General features: G+C 39.4%; 1 protein-coding gene across 3 annotated transcripts in view; it reads left to right on the top strand.

The window, feature by feature from the left end:
• Window positions 1–1,179: 1,179 nt before the first annotated feature.
• Window positions 1,180–16,522, top strand: part of LOC102231940 (CAP-Gly domain-containing linker protein 1-like) — a 37,269-nt gene continuing 21,926 nt past the window's right edge. The window contains exons 1-13 of one of the 3 annotated variants that reach the window (XM_023338324.1): window positions 1,180–1,225; window positions 5,340–5,532; window positions 6,051–6,431; window positions 6,699–6,832; window positions 7,071–7,195; window positions 8,437–8,638; window positions 9,385–9,582; window positions 10,817–10,920; window positions 11,476–11,536; window positions 12,190–12,294; window positions 14,111–14,368; window positions 15,811–15,868; window positions 15,963–16,045. In XM_023338324.1, coding sequence (XP_023194092.1) covers window positions 5,424–5,532; window positions 6,051–6,431; window positions 6,699–6,832; window positions 7,071–7,195; window positions 8,437–8,638; window positions 9,385–9,582; window positions 10,817–10,920; window positions 11,476–11,536; window positions 12,190–12,294; window positions 14,111–14,368; window positions 15,811–15,868; window positions 15,963–16,045 — 1,818 coding nt within the window. In that variant the 5' untranslated portion in view covers window positions 1,180–1,225; window positions 5,340–5,423. Of the gene's footprint in view, window positions 1,285–5,339; window positions 5,533–6,050; window positions 6,432–6,698; window positions 6,833–7,070; window positions 7,196–8,436; window positions 8,639–9,384; window positions 9,583–10,816; window positions 10,921–11,475; window positions 11,537–12,189; window positions 12,295–14,110; window positions 14,369–15,810; window positions 15,869–15,962; window positions 16,046–16,522 lie in introns of all 3 variants that reach the window. The other 2 variants (XM_014470030.2, XM_023338325.1) reach the window with 2 other exon arrangements.

Here is a 16,522-nt window from a genome sequence, read left to right as displayed (position 1 = left end):
ATGTGAGGAAGAAATGAAGGTCTCACTTTTCCATCTTAATTTTTAATTGTGCTGAAATACAGAAACAGAGAGAAGTAGTGAATCGTTGTATTCATTGTAATTCTTTTCTATTATAGTTTTGTTGAAGAAAGAGCGATATCCCGGGCGGATGAAGACCAATGTAACTGTCCTAATTGTAACTTTGCCTGCAGGGAATTCTACCAACATAAATAAAATGTTCACAAAATAAATTTAATCAAATTGTGGAATCCTTAATTCAAGTAAAAATAAGTACCAATAAAATAAAGTAAGTTCTTAAATGAACTTACTTCCTATGTTAAAATGCCAGGTTTTTGTGAACTAAAAAAATGACAATATGATCCACCATCAAATCTTTCTTCACATATGTGATATGCAGTTACTTTATACCATATTTTGAATCAAAGAGGTGCAAAAGAGAGGAAAATTAAAGTTTGGAATAGGCTATCGGGAGTCAAGAACTGAGTCTGACAGAAAATCTGGAAGGTTTGGTCAGGAGAGCTGATAAATTTGGAAAACTATTGCCAAGACGAGATGTGAGATGCTGACAAACTGCTGGCATAAGACTGAAAGCTGAAGTACGATCAAAAAATACTCAAAGTTAATTTAAGAGTGTGTATACCTATGAAACAAAGTTTTACCTCTTATTTATTTTTATTTTTTTTCCCAACATCTGTCAGACAAACTTCACAGGATACACCAGAAAGCATTAATTCATTCACAGTTGGGTTATGTCCCTTTCCCAATAACTACATGGTGTTCCCAAAGGACATGACTGTAACGTCATATGTTTCCAAAACTTGCATTTTATATTAAAAATTCCAAAATAACAGTAAAACTCCCTGTTATGTGACTTTTATGTAAAGTACATGATTGTTTCAAAACACACAAAAGTGGAGTGGACTAAAACTGAATGACAACAGAAGTGACAGAAGCGAATTCTTTCTACTTTAACAAAATTTATTCCAGAGTGGCAGCTGTGTTGCTGTTGGTGTTGCTATATTCTGGAAACTAAAAATGTAGCTTCACGTCGCCTTCATTCGTCATTTATTTATCCATTACTCGGAAAATGGCCTGAAACTGAGGTCTCCGAGCTTTCTGTGTGCGTCCTCAAACGCAGCGTCATCTCTCAGGGTGACGTCAGACTGTGACAGTCGGGGCTGGGCAGGGAAACGGGAGCCGCTGGGAAAACATGTAACGGTGCAAGGTACGCCGCACCTTCCCTCCACAGCCCTAACAGAGACTCAATTCACAAAAACAGACCAAGTAAGTCTGCAGAGCGACTTTTTCTACCGCTGTCTGCTTGAATTTTTGGAACATCTCCATCACCGGGCGGTTAGTTGTCTCACATTAACTAGTAGTCGGCGCTTCATTTGAGGCTAGCCACTAGCTTTGGCATTCCAGCAGGCTGGAATTCTGGCTTTAGCTACAGAAACATAACAACAGCGCTACAGTTTGCGCCGCGGGTTAACTGCCGAATGACTTATTTAAACCACTGTACGCTGGTAACCTGTTTCAGTGAATACGTGGGGAGCTTATTGGAAGTGATGTAGCGCTTTGCATCAAAGTTATCCCGCTGGAGCTCTTTTAATGACAGACAGAGCCCAGCCCAGATGTAACCAACAACAACAACGCGGGGCGAGCCTCGTTATGTGTCCACTGGCTGGCGCTTTATGCTTCTCGTTTGTGGGTAAAAATGTGAAGATGGGGACAGAAGAGCGTGGGTGTGTGAGACCTGGAAGTCTCGTGCTGATGTTTGACAGCTGCAGGTATGCTTGTTTTTGGTCTGGCCGCGCCGGCCGGCTGGCTGGGTGGGGAGACAGACCCGCCTTGGTGATGGTACATCACCAACACATCAACATAGTTTTGTTGATGTGACTGAATCAGTCCTTTCTTTCAGACTGGACTGGGTGTTCATCTTCAGTCAAAAATCAGTTGTATCACTCATAATAAGACGCAGTCATTCTCATTCACAAAATGTACTGCATAAATATAGCTAAAATTTATATAAATCTATGAAAAAGCTGTACATCTTCCTGCAACCCCCCCACAAAGATACTTGTTCGATGTAATGGGTGACTGAGAAACCCAAATAAAAAGGATGCAGACTTCACACCACAACGTGAGCTTTATCATATTTCATTTTTAAGAGATTTTATGTGATAAACAAAAAGTTGGGCATAAATAAGGTATGGGATGGAAAGGATACATTGGTTTTAAAAATTGAAACAAAACTAAACTAAAAATGTGTGGTATCCTTGGTATTCAGTTCAACTCTGCTTGTAGTTTGCAGTCACAGCTACGTACAGATCTGCTAACTCTGCTCTCTTAGAGAGTCTAACCGTGCAGGGGTGGGCAACTCCAGGCCTGGAGGGCCGGTCTCCTGCAACTTTTAGATGCATCTCTACTTCAACACACCTGAGTCAAATAATGAGGTCATTAGCAGAACTCTGGAGAACCTGACTGCACTTAGGAGGTGATTCAGCTATTGGATTCAAGTGTGTTGGACCAGGGAGACATATAAGAGTTGCAGGACTCCGGCCCTCGAGGACCAGGATTGCCCACCCCTGGTTCAACGCCTGCATTCATCTGAAACATTTTATTGTAGCTCCTGCTGTATGTTTACAGTTGTTTTACTTTTGCAAGGTGAACATCTTCCCCAGTCTGCATGCATTTTGCAACCTATACAGACTTTCTTCCCACTTCTGGACTGCCCTGTATTAAGTTTCATTGAGATTGCCAAAAAAAACTTTGACTAGGCTTTCCTGCTGCTGCTGAAGAAAAGCGCCCCAACTGCCCAATGATGCTGACACCACCATGTCTCATTATGTCTCATACATATTTATGCACTCTCAAATTCAGACATTTGCCACAAAATTGGACAGCTTTTCAAGAGGCAAATGTAATCCAAACTATACCTTAAAGACGGGTCAATTCAAGAACTTTTGGAAGCTGAGAAGTTAAGCATTTCAGTCTGCTGGTGCTAACTGAATGGTGTTTCATTTCACTTTCTGATGACAAAACTAAAGATAGGCAGATCTTTCACACTGAAGCGAAAGTTGGTAAAGAAGTTAACGGAAGAAATGCTCATACCTTTCAGACTTTTCTGTTGCTTGCGGAAGATTTCTGACAAGGTGTGAACAAATGTAAATAAAAACAATCAGTGACGCGTCTCCCTGGGCATTAAAATACAATGACTAAGATTCAGAAGTGAGCCAAGTAAAACATTTTCACACTTGAAAGATAAGCTTGCTACAGTGCTGTGCAAACTAAAACTCCCATTCGTGCATGATTATGTCTTTGGCATTTATATCTTGCGATCTCTCCTTAAAGGCTTTAGAGCACTTGAATGTGGGAAAAGTGTCGAATGGTTCAAAATTTCCTTGAACTTAAATGTAATCCATGCTGAATCCATTTGTGTGTGAAACAGAGTGTGTGTTGTTTCAGCCAGCGTGAGTCATCTGTGTGGTAAGGCTTCTGTTCACCACCTACTGTATGCAAAAAAAAAAAAGAAGAAAAAAGCCAAAAAAAACAAGCTGGCCACCAGGCACGAGCCCTGTAGGACCTCACAGTTATTACCTTGGTTATTGCAAATAGATGTTTTTTCTTACAGTACATTAGTTTGTGTAGCAGCTGGCATCGAAACACTGGCATGATGTATCGCTCTGTGAAGAGAGGATAGTAAAAGAGGTTTTATTATTATCCGTTAGCAATAAATACAAATAAATTCAATAAAGCTTTTTGATGTTGAACAGTCAAAAGCGTATCTGGCTTACCGCACTAAAAGTAGCACATGACTGTCAGAAATGGTTTTTAACTGGTACAGTAAAACATTAATACGGAAAATGTGCAAATGTACCTTCTGATGTCATCTTCAGGGTAAATTGACGAGATAAAGATATTTGCTCAATGTTCATCGGGCAGCGTGTTTAGACAGTAAAGTAAAATATAAGGATAACTTGGGGCGCACAGATGAATCGGCCCAGATTTCCTTAATTTTGGGATATCGGACAACACTAAACCGCAAAGGTCTGAAAATCAGCCAACCCAAAGTAGTGAAGTAAGCATGAAGTTGAAGGTAAATTTCTTCATTTTTTTCTAAGGACTTTTCAGGTAAAAGTCGGATAAAAAATCAAGTGCAAGCGATTACCTTTAGAAGAAGTCACCCAATTAGTAAAGCGGCTTCACCTGTGTGTGATTTAATCTCAGTAAATGTACAGAGGCAAAACGCTCTGCAAGTAAAAACCTGGTAGAGGCAAAACACAAGCAGCTGTTACTGCAATGCCAACTTTATTTAAGTCTTTTTTTATTAGACTTTACATCAAACAAGTTTAACCAAAGTCTTGTTCAACATATAGATATTAGAATAATTAATCGGAGTCGTTTAAAATAAAATAACACAGTAAACATGAATAAAATAATTCATTATTTAATTATTTTTTCTTTATTCATGTTGTAAATTACTGTTATTCATTATTATTTTGCACACATTTAAAAATTTTATTTGTAAAGTTGCTAAAAACCATGTATAGCATTTCCTTCTGCTTCACAAATATATGAAAACTTTCAAGAAGTACGGATACTTTAGCAGAGTAATGTAAATATTTTAAGACTGATACAATTAATCCAATAAATTATGATCAATCAAACACTAAGTTAGTTGATGATTAGTTCAGTGACTGATTCATTGTTGACTAGAGTGCATAGACTCTTAAAAAAGGCCATTTATTGAAAGAACAACACAGTAATTAAATCAAAACTGTACAAAAAATATATAAATTTTTGCCTTTACAACGTAGAAACTTCTTTGTCTGTAAATATGTTCTGCCCAGAACTTGTCAAGTGGCATAGTTTTAGCTTCATCTAGTTCAAATTCTGTAAATTAAAATTCTATTACGCACATTTTAGTATCCAATTATTAATTCAAAAAATAATCAGCTATGTGACTGCATTGCAGAATTTTAGTTTTCTTATTCAAAGATGCATTTGATTTGCTTATTTGCAACATTTATTTCTAATATTGTGTAAAAAGGCTTTAGTAGTTAAATGGCAGAAAGTGCCATTTTTAAATACGATTAAACGTCAAAATATTCAATTACTAAAATAATCGTCATTTGCATCCTTATAGTATTTTAGCTAAATGGCCAAATTCATGCTCACCTTAATTCATAACTTGCACATTAAAAACTTACACTTCAAATATGATTATAGTGATATTATTACTTTTGCTACTGCTGTTATTATTTTTAGTGGGTTGCATTGAAAGCTGATATTCACTTTTTGGGTTGCTTTTCATGCTCGGGTTTGTGTGTTTTTCCCAGCTTTCTTCAGTCACGTTGAGACACAGGGTGGCCGGGGTGGTGGGGGAAGGCCGTGTCCCCCCATCCTAATCACGTCCCCCAACCATGGACAAACAGGGCCCCGTCACTACACCAGGCAAATCAAGTGGGCTAAAGCCTCCCAGTAAAATAGCCCGTCCATCTGCAGTACCAACTAGGACCTCACCGTCATCTGGTAAGAGCTTTTCAGAATATCAGTGATGCTGATCAAATAATTCTCCAACCATAAAGGCTCAGAAGTATGTTAGCACAATACCAAGTTTGGAAGACATTTAGAGATGATCAAATGACTTTTTGTCCTGCTGTTACAGTCTTGTTGTACTGTGTGTCTTATTTTTGTTTTTTTCCCCCCATATTTAATTGGAATAAATTTCACCTGAAAATGATATTTTAATGCTTGTCGAGTGCCTCCAAGCAGTTAGATACTTCTTGGTCAAATGAATCAAAAAGCCATCAGTTACACTTCTACATGTAAGCATCAGGCGGTGGGTGAATCTTCATCGGTGCAGACAAAGTGTTTGCGTGGGGTTGCATGAGACGTTATTATTGGGTCATTGCTGCCAAATGCGATTGGGTATCAACCAAAAACCCACATTTTGAAGCTTTAGTTGTGATGCAACAAGTTTATTCAAAGTGCTTTAAAAGAGGAAAACATCCGTTTTAATTATAACCTTCTTCAATATTTTCTTCCAGGAGCTTCAAAGCCAGTTCCTCCTGAAAAGTCCTTGTCAGGTGTGACCTCCCCAACACAAGATGTCCACACGGACTTTAAGATTGGCGACAGGGTCTGGGTGAACGGCAGCAAGCCCGGCTACGTTCAGTTTGTCGGAGGCACGCAGTTTGCTCCCGGACAGTGGGCGGGCATCGTCCTGGACGAGTCAATCGGAAAGAACGACGGGTCGGTAGCGGGCGTGCGCTACTTCCAGTGTGAGAATGGGCGGGGCATTTTCACACGATCTTCCAAGCTATCCAGGACGCCGCTGCCGGAGAAGGAGGCCAACGGAGGGCAGGCCAGCCCGGTACAAGCAGCCCACGCAACAAGCAAGGCTACACCGGCTGTCGCTGCCCCTAGTGGTAACAGACTGAGTGTTTTTTTGTTTTTCTTTGCCACATTTTGTTAAGCTACAACTACAACAAGCTTCTTTGAACATTCATTTCACAGCCTTGCCCTTAATTGGATTTTAAACTTGACTTTGAATAAACTTTGACATAAACTGTTCCATTTTAGTAATGGCTGTATGTTTAGAGTTTCTGGAAATGTAGAGCCAAACGTAGCTAATAAGATCCCTTCTCTATTACTTTCCTTTGTCTTGCCGCTGAAAAGTATTTCCTCTCCTTCAGCTCCAGTCACCGGTGTAAAGGCCAGTGGTGTCCTGAACCGTACGGTTAATTCCACCGAGTCTGTGTCCAACCTGTCTGACCCCGACTCCCTGAAGAAGATCAGACAGGAGCTGAGGCTGGGAGACCGCGTTTTGGTAAGAAAGTATCTTTCTTACCAAAGAAAGCATCTTTGGTAAGAAAGATACCAAAGATACTTTGGTATCTTGCTGTTAATGTAAACATGACAGATAAAAGGTCATGCTGTTTACCTGACCGTAAACAGCATGGACGTTCCTCTCCACGTACTGCTTAAGCTATCCTGACACAAAGATATCTGTTTTTGTATAATTTCATTCTAAAAGTAACTTCAGTTATTACAACTTCCGTGCGCAGGTTGGTGGAACAAAGGCGGGAGTGGTGCGGTTTCTAGGAGAAACAGACTTCGCGAAGGGAGAGTGGTGTGGCGTGGAGCTGGACGAACCTCTGGGCAAGAATGACGGAGCTGTAGCTGGGACCAGGTGAGGAGGACTGATGCATGGGAACTCTGTCTCTGCTTACGACTAGTGTGTTTGATGAGTCATTCAGTGAGCAGGTATGCAAAGTCCATTTGATTTTATATGTATTTTATTTTTAGTTTTCAAAGTTTAGAACATACAGACAAACAAACAGGACCCAGATGCACAGGTCGTCCATTTGATTTTATAAAATGAAAAATAATTTCTTTTAGCACAGTCATATGTTGTAAATATTTTTTCTTGCAAATTAGTGCAATTAGAAAAAATAAATTCTAATGTAAATATGTGCATTGATTTTAGTATTTTGATACTACTTTATACATATAAGTAAATAGAGCTGATCGCTTTTATTCTGGCCTATAATGAATTTTATCCAATGAAACTTCTTTTCTTTGGACTTGTCTTCTCTTTACCGTAATGGAGCCGGGAGATCATTTGCTGCAATGCTTTCAGCTCCAAAGAACTGCAAAGATATATTTGGTAAAAACTTTTAACCCCAGTATTTAAATAGTTTTCTTACATTTCCAGTGCTGCATTAAAATATAATTATATTTAAAGTACGACCGGGACTTTAAAGTAGTTATTTTAAATGAAATCAATGCGGTTTTTTTTTTTTATTCACGCATTTCTGGTACACCTGTAAGTCTGACGCACAAGTGACACATGCAAACAACAATGGATGACTAAGCAGCTTCTCTTGGCCCACTGAGAATTAATTTTTGCTTAAAAAATACGACCTGATTGGACATTGGAAAACACTACTGTCATGTTCGAGTTGTGCTAAAAGGAGTTAGCCTATCAGCGAAACTATTCAAGCCTAAAATAGCATCTCAGTGCTAAACATTTTGCAGCAGCACAGACGCCCCCAACGCTAATTTCAGCAGCCACATTTCTACAGAAGGAGATTTTTTCAAAGAACTTCCATGAATGATCAGGGTTTCTTGAAACACTTGAAAACTCTGTCGATATAATAGCACTTTGCACTAATCTGGTGGTTGGATAAAGTCAAGAACAATAGATTAAAAACAACAAATGTCTTTTATAATCTTGCTTATTCTGTCAGTTAACATGCATTTAATTGCAATTCATTTAAAGACTTCACACACATCTTTACCAGCCAACAAAATGCTTCTGTCTGCTTCTATCTACCCACAAACAAAACATAAAAGAAAATCAGGCGACGCACAACAACTTCATCCAGCGTAGCCAAACTGACGGCTAGGCGCAACTTGTTTTCCTCCCAGGTATTTTCAGTGCTTGTCCAGGTATGGCCTGTTTGCGCCCGTCCATAAGGTGACACGGATTGGCTTCCCCTGCACCACACCCACCAAGGCGAAGAACTCCCTCAGGACTTCCACTTTCAAGAGGAGTCCGAGCGCGTCCTCCGTCAGCTCCCTCAGCTCGGCAACCTCCTCCATCAGCGGCAAACCCAGCCGGGCGGGACTGGTAATATTCACGCAGATATTAAAGCAGAATTACAAACCTACGCTGCAAAAACACCAAATCTTACTGAGTGTTTTTGGTCTAGATTCCAGTTCAAATGTCTTAGTTTATTTACTAAGTAAGTTTACTAACTTACAAGTAACATTTCAGCAAGAAATAAGAGCTTGTCTTAAGTCAGTAATTTCTTAATATTGATGAAAAAGTTCTAGTTTCATTGGCAGATTATTTCTCTCATAACAAGACATTTTTCCCATATTATAAGATAAATAATCTGCCTGGTACTTTTTCATCAATTTTAAGGAATTATTGACTTAAAACAAGCTCCTATATTTTTCTGAAAAGTTTCTTGTAAGTCAGTTTTGTCTTATTTCAAGCTTAAGATACTTCCATTATAAACTAGATCAAAAATACTTTGTAAGATTTTTATGTTTTTGCAGTGTAATGTAGAATTTATGTTAACCATGTGTCGTAGCTGAAAGTTAAATGGAACGCAGTTTAAATGTCTGGTATAAAAAAAAAGGTGTAAAGGTGTTATCTGTCTAACTAAAACGTTAATAGATACCAGTTTCTTGTTAAAGCTTGCACAGAGAAATGGTTTTAATTGGGCCTGTGCAACAGTTATTTCACTTTATGACTTTAAATTGTAATATTTACCAAAAATAATACATAAATAAATAAAAACTTTATTCAGTTGGCTTTACAAATGTGTACCGACTCACAAAACGAGGCGCGTTTGGGTTGTCTTCCAGCTGACAGAAACATCTGTGCGGTACGCTCGCAAGATTTCGAGCACCACGGCGCTGCAGGAGGCCCTGAAGGAGAAGCAGCAGCACATTGAACAGCTGCTGGCAGAGAGGGACCTGGAGAGGTGCGAGGTCGCCAAGGCAACCAGCCGCGCCGGAGAGGTGGTGCAGGAGCTGGCTATGCTGAGGAAAGGGCGGGATCAGGTGAGCTCTCTGCACTTGATCAAAAGAATTTTCAGAAACCTGAAAAATAAACGCATGACTTAAACAAATAGCTTCAATGCTTTTCTTGCCTGTTTACTATGCTTAGTAATACAGCCTTTAACTGGGGGGTTATAAAAACAAGCAGCATCCATGTTTACTTCCTGAGGTGTGATATGTAATGAGGGAGCACGGAGCAAAGGTGGCTGTCTGGGAAAAAAATTCTGAGCACTTTTACTAAAGAACAAATATTAAAGAAAATTAATTGTAGATTTTATTACAAAAACATATTGATCCCAATATAAATACTGATATTGTTTACCTGACAGTAAAAATAAGGATATCTTAATCCAACTTCATTTAATATCTTAAGTAATACACAGTTCTTTGTAAAAGTTTTCTAGCGACTTAATTTTTTTCATACTAAAAACCTCTAACTTCATTGGATTGTACTGGGATTTTATGTGACAGACAAGGAAAAGTAAGCCCAAACGTTTTGTGAGATGTGCATATGTAATCATCCCTCTTTAGCCCTAAATAGATAAAGAGGGATACCAGACTAATTGCCATCATAACTCCAGATTATTGGTTACTTTAATGCAAACTAGAATAAATATTTTAGCGGTCAAAATCCTCAAATGAAACTCTTTGGTTTAAAATAAAAATGTCCTCAGTATCTAATTCTAATTAACTCAAAGTAAACCACAAGTACTCATCATTTTATAGCAGTTTTAAATATAAAACCCCATGTTCTTCAGTCCTGACTAAGCCATGTTTGTCTTGTGCATTTTAGAATCCAGTAATGGTTGCCTTTAAAGTTATTATCTTTTATCTAGCTGTAACTGTAGACACCAACCAGTGCAGCTCTGAAAACCGATTCTCTAGAATTTGATGATCATTTCCTTTGTTTTGCTCATGTTATTAAGCACCTGGTCACTGCCTCTGCACCTGATTCGTGTTTGACTTCCTCGCAACACACTCATTTAAAATCACAATGAATGAATCCCACTACTGTGGCATCATGTGATTCATGTAAGAATCAGATTTTTCAAACTTTTTTTGGATTTACAGTCATGTTTTAACCGGGTGAACAGCAGTGGGCTGAATACACGACCTTGAGGAGTCCCAGTCCTCCTCGAGCACAGCTGGCTTTTTTTCACACTGTGTGCTGTCTGTGGTTTCTCAGTGTGCTCTGTTCAATATCTGGCATTCTCCCAGCTTATCGTGTATTTTACAGTACGCACTGGAGATGGAGGCCAAGCTGGATCAGTTGCGTTCTATGGTGGAGGCCGCTGATCGAGACAAGGTGGAGCTACTCAACCAACTAGAGGAGGAGAAGAGGTGGGTCCTTCCTTCTTCGTCACATTATTACAGCTGTTTATGGATGATGTTAAATGCACAGCAGCAACAACAAGTATTCAGTTTGCCAAACTAATCAAAGCAAAGTCTTTTCTCAGTGTTTGTTATCCTGTAATTGAAATGTTTTAACTCTTTAGCTTGCTAATTGTGCTGCAGTTAGCCAGTGATTGAATTTAGCGTTCAGTCACATTTTAGTTTATGTAACAAATACAACTTAATGAGAAATGTCAGCCTTGGAAGTTTTACTGTACAAAAAAAAAAAAATTAAAACTTCAATAAAATTCAGTCCACATTTAGTATAACGTCTCAGTCACAATTCATTGTCTCTATTTCGATGTAATCTGAGTTTGAGGAGAACATTGGCACAAAAAAAAGCATATTGTAAATTAAACAAGCAAAAAAATGATGAGAATGTCAGTCACCCCTTAAAACACATTTTAGATAGGAATGATGTTTCAGTTTAAGGTTGTTAATCTAATAATTCAGATTGCCTGGTGTTGTTTTGTTTTTGTTTTACAATATTGTAATTTGTAACAGGAAAGTGGAGGACCTGCAGTTTCGTGTAGAGGAGGCATGCATCACCAAAGGAGACCTCGAGGTATACAATGTACTTCTTCACATGGCAGAGTGGGACAATATGTCAGAGTTTTTTAGAAGCCTGTGTCATTTAGCTCTGCTTTAAACATTATTTTAACGGATGTCCACCTGAGGTTTCACTTTCCTTAGAAAAAAAATAAAAAGAGTAAGACTGAAGTTTCTCCTTTTCCTACACTCTTTGAATCCTGCCCTTTCAGTCCTGTTCAGACTCACCATCCCTTTTATTTATTCATCCCAGAGTTGGGTTACTCTTCTTCTCAGATGTCTCTGCCATGTTTCACTGATGTTGTCGTCCTTCCGCCATCTGTTCATCCTCATGCCTGTTCATAGAAGTTTTTGCTTTCACCACTCCTGTTTGCCTTCATCCTCAGCTGTGCTTGTTGCTGTTTGCATTCTTTTTGTTTAACACTAGAGATAAATTAGTGCCTTATTGAATTGGGTTCCCATGCTGAATGCAGGATAAATAAATAAAATTGAGCAGATAAGTGACTCTAATCGAGAACAGAAAACCCAAAATGCTGCAAAAGAATCTTCTTTTGTACTTTCTGCTCTTTGTCCTAAAAGCATACTTTTCTCTGTGTCGCACAAAGCTGGCATGTCAGCGCTGCATTGGTGTTTTGTTCTCCTTCTCTTCCTGCTCTCTCTTACTAACAGACGCAGACCAGGCTGGAGCATGCCCACATAAAGGAGCTTGAGCAGAGCCTGCTCTTTGAAAAGACCAAAGCTGAAAAACTCCAGAGGGATTTAGAGGACACTAGGGTAATGCTGCAGTCCCACACCAGGGCTGAGTCACAGCCCTTTCCCCACCGGGTTTATTAATGATGCACAGCGTATGCTAGGAGAGCTGCAGCGTCGAGGCCCTGTGGATATTGTCCACCGCTGTGGCAGAGAAACATTAACAACTCATCTGCATGTAGCTTCTCTTTATAACCCAGGTTTATCTGAACAATATGCATGTGTGCATGAGTCTAAACTGATATTGTTTGGAGATGACCTTCGCAAGATCAGCCAAGAAATTTGGCTGGTGGCATTTTCTTCTTGCCAGCAAATCCTACATAAGAACTTAGGTCCTCCACAAATGATTAATTATCTCTATTTTATGTTAAATAATTATCTGATTTTGAACCAAATTCACAAGAAGGCGCTAGAGCAGGGGTCTCAAACTCCAGTCCTCGAGGGCCGCAGTCCTGCAACTTTTAGATGTGCCTCTGCTGCTCCACACCTGAATAGAATAATTAGGTCATTAAGGCTCTGGAGAACCAATCTACACAAGGAGGAGGTCATTAAGCCATTTCATTCCAGTGTTTTGTACCTGTGGCACATCTAGAAACTGTAGGTCTGCGGCCCTCGAGGACTGGAGTTTGAGACCCCTGCGCTAGAGTGTGTACGGAGAGATGCACCGGTGAGAATTTTGTCTGATTTCCGATCTCTAGCTTTTGAAGAAACTTTGATCTGCTGATAACAATTTTGACTGATTCTGAATTCATTGTAGGAGCTACAATAAAAGAAGATAAAGTAGGAAGCCGAATCACTTTATTGCCATTTCCAGTAAACAAGTTCACAGGCAGGGAAATTGCTTTGATGTAACAATGCAAAAATAAATAAATAATAAAAGTATATATGAACATGAAAAAGAAAAAAATAGGAAAATAAATATTTTTTTAACCTGCAATTCAGAACCTTTAAAGGGGCAGTGTTATGGAAAATCGACTTTTTTGAGCTTGATATGATGCTATGATGTTATTCCCTCATCAAAGACATATCTGGAGTGTTGCTCTAATTCTTTCATGCATGTTTGAGAAATACTTGAATCTCCCGTGGCAACCATTCAGCAGTGCAAAACGCCTGGATGGACACAGCCCCTCCTCAGAGCTGCAGTTTCCAAACTTTCCCACTCAACCCCTTCAGACTAGCCGGCTGCAATTAGCAAATGCCTGATGGAAGTTTGTGTCTATGCAGCTACTGGTCAGATCAAGTTTTTCTAATGACACTAATGACACTGGAGATCTCCAAAACAATTATGTGGAACTTGGTGGCTTTAAGACAAATGTAGACGACATCTTTTATGCTTTGAAACCTTTGACCTGTTGCTACTTACTGATTGGTTGTCTGATCAAGATGGCAGTTCATTCTGAAAATCAAGTAACTCAGATTTGTATTTGTGAAGTTTTCTTTGATACTGTTCATCTTGTATATTTTTAAAACTTCAGAAAGTTATATTTTAAAGTAAAATCAGAGGAGCTCAGTTTTTTTCACAGATTACCTATCTCATGCCGTACGAACGAATATGTAAAAATATACTTTTTTAATAAAAGTTACATCCTGCAGCTTTAATGAAGGCATGATCCGATTTTCAGCTTTTTAGACTGGAACGTTTTTAATCGTCTCCTGCTTTAAATCTTGTGGTTTAATGAGGACTGCTCTTTTACACCGAAATCTTTATTTCATAGATGTTCCAGAATAAAAGACAAAACAGCAAAACCCAAAAAGACTCGAGCATTTAGACGTATTTGAGTCAAGAGGCAGTAGTGCTTTTAATCTCTTCAGTGGTGCGTCCTGTGCGACCTCCACGCAGGTTGCCACGGTGTCTGAGCGCTCCAGGATCATGGAGCTGGAGAGGGAGGTGGCGGACTTCAAGCTCAGACTGCGGGCGTCCCAGCAGAAGGAGGATGCCGTGTCTCTGTCGCAGCTGCAGGTTGGCAGTCTCAACACCCAGGTTAAGTGCCAGGAGAAGCAGATCAGTGAGCTGAGCGTCGACCTGGAGCGCAAACAGAAGGAGCTTCAGTCTGCGCTGCAAGACAGGACGTCTTTACAGCAGCAGCTGTCCAGTCTGGTAAGAAGAAGAGGAAGAAGTAGTGACGAACCTCTGGAGATGTTGATGATTATTGAAAACAGGTGTGATTATTTTCATAAAAAGGAGTTTACAGCAGCGTCTCCCAGATGTAACTCAGACGTGTCCATGTTGACGTGCAAATTAGAATTTTTTAAGCTTTACATCATGTTATGGTGTTATTTCCTCATCAAAAACAAACCTGGAGTGTTGCCTTGATTCTTTCATGCATGTTTGAGAAAGCCTTTAATCTCCCATAGCTACCATTCAGATGTGCAAAACGCCTGGGTGGACCTAACCCCGTCTCCAAGGTTCTGCCTCACAGAGCGCCCCTCCTCCGTGATTCCCCTACTCAGCTCCTTCAGACTAGCCAGTAGCAATTAGCAAACACCTGGTGGAAATGCACATCTGTTGAGCTCATTATATGAGCTACATCTCAGTACAACGCTGGTAAAAACATTGTTAAAGGGTCAATAGAGGAGCCATTTTGTGATGACTTCCTGAAGACAGAGTTTCAGAAAGAGCAGGAGTTTTTAAAGAAACAGAGGCCCAATTTCAAGGCATTACATTACAAAGTAAAATTTATTTAAGTTATATTTGATATATACAGAATTATTGTAACAACTGAAGGTAACATAGTTACTTGAATGTGCTATAAAATGGAACTTTATGCCTGGAAGACACGTAATACTTCCCCTTTAAGCCTCTTTGGTGTTATTGAATCCTCTCCTTCTCTTATCCCAAAATCTGGATTACATTGGGGAGATGGGAGTGCTCAACAACGCTGTGGTCTCCATTTCTCAGTAATCCTTTTGTCTTACTGGACTCTCCATGTGGATGGTTCTCTGGATTCCCTCGACAGCTGCTGCTGCTGAACAGTTTCCATACCAAGCAATTATGAGGCGTGCTCCCCACTGAGCCGTGGAAGAAAAACACAAACAGTTTGCAAAGTAAAAAGAACAGAAAGAGGAAAAGTAAAATGTATGGTGTCTGCTCTGAGACCATGGGCTGGACTTCTCGGTGCTTCCTAAAATATGCAGCCCTCTTTTGTAATCATCTGAGCACCTTCTAGTCAGCTTTAACATTTTGTTTGACATTTAAATCTATTAGAAACCAGAACATGTCGAATATATGGTTGAAGTAAATAAGAACTGATCCACAAACTTAGTACGACTCTAGTTTGTCTGCTTTGATTAGCTAGCAAGCAAACGTTAATGCACTGCCTTTTTTTTGTGTGTCGAAAAACTGAATCTTTGCCCAGACCTACGTTTATTACCATAAGGTGTTTTGCTTGTGGGCATTGTGAAAGTAGCCTCATTAACAAAGGTATTTTATCCACAATCTCGCTTGTTTTTGTCATTATTTCCCCCGCTTAGCTCAAGGTACAGGAATGCTGCTGTGTAAGTGATTAGCATGTAATCACTGCTGATGGTTCTGCGTTTCAGAGATGCAAGCTGGAGGTTGCTGAGGAGGAGAACAGGGCCATAGCAAAGACCATGAAAGGTAAAGATACCACTTGTATTGTCTGCTGGTTGTAGTATGCGATTGTTGATTTTCTTCTTTGTCTCATTTGACGCTGCATTTTGTTCCCTGACAGAGCTGGAGAACACCGTGGAGCAGTCAAAGAAGGACTTCCAAACCCAGAGCAGAGAAATGGAGCTGAAGTCCCAGCTGACAAAGGTAGCACCGCACATGGACTCGGTGGGAAAATTAAATCAATTACTTTCCCCCAGCATCCTGGATTTAAAAGAAACAAAAAATTTAAGTGATTTTTTTTTTCTGGGTTTGATTTGTTTGCTACTAATTTATGAGCCACTTTAAAAAAATATATCCTTTTTGGTTGTGGTGTTTCATCTCTAGAGACAATGTACAATTCATGACTTGAATGGCATGTTCTCATATCCATGTCTACTTCTATGCTTGTAGCTCAGAATTATATTATTTATTTGACATATTTGAAATGACTAATTGCACTTTTTGAACCACTGCAAAGAAGGTTTGATCCAGTTTATTTTCACAAGTTTGACCAAGATAGTCAACATATTGTTTTTGTCAGTTTCTCTTTCTTTACTGGTGCAGAGTTATCAAATACATTTGTAATTCAACACATTTCAGTTCAGTTTGCGTCACGTCACAGTCAAAGCAATATACCAACAT

Source organism: Xiphophorus maculatus, chromosome 8 (genome assembly GCF_002775205.1).
Source record: "Xiphophorus maculatus strain JP 163 A chromosome 8, X_maculatus-5.0-male, whole genome shotgun sequence".
NCBI classification, from domain to species: domain Eukaryota; kingdom Metazoa; phylum Chordata; class Actinopteri; order Cyprinodontiformes; family Poeciliidae; genus Xiphophorus; species Xiphophorus maculatus.
Note: the sequence above shows the minus strand (reverse complement) of the source record. Positions and strands in the feature narration are given on the sequence as shown.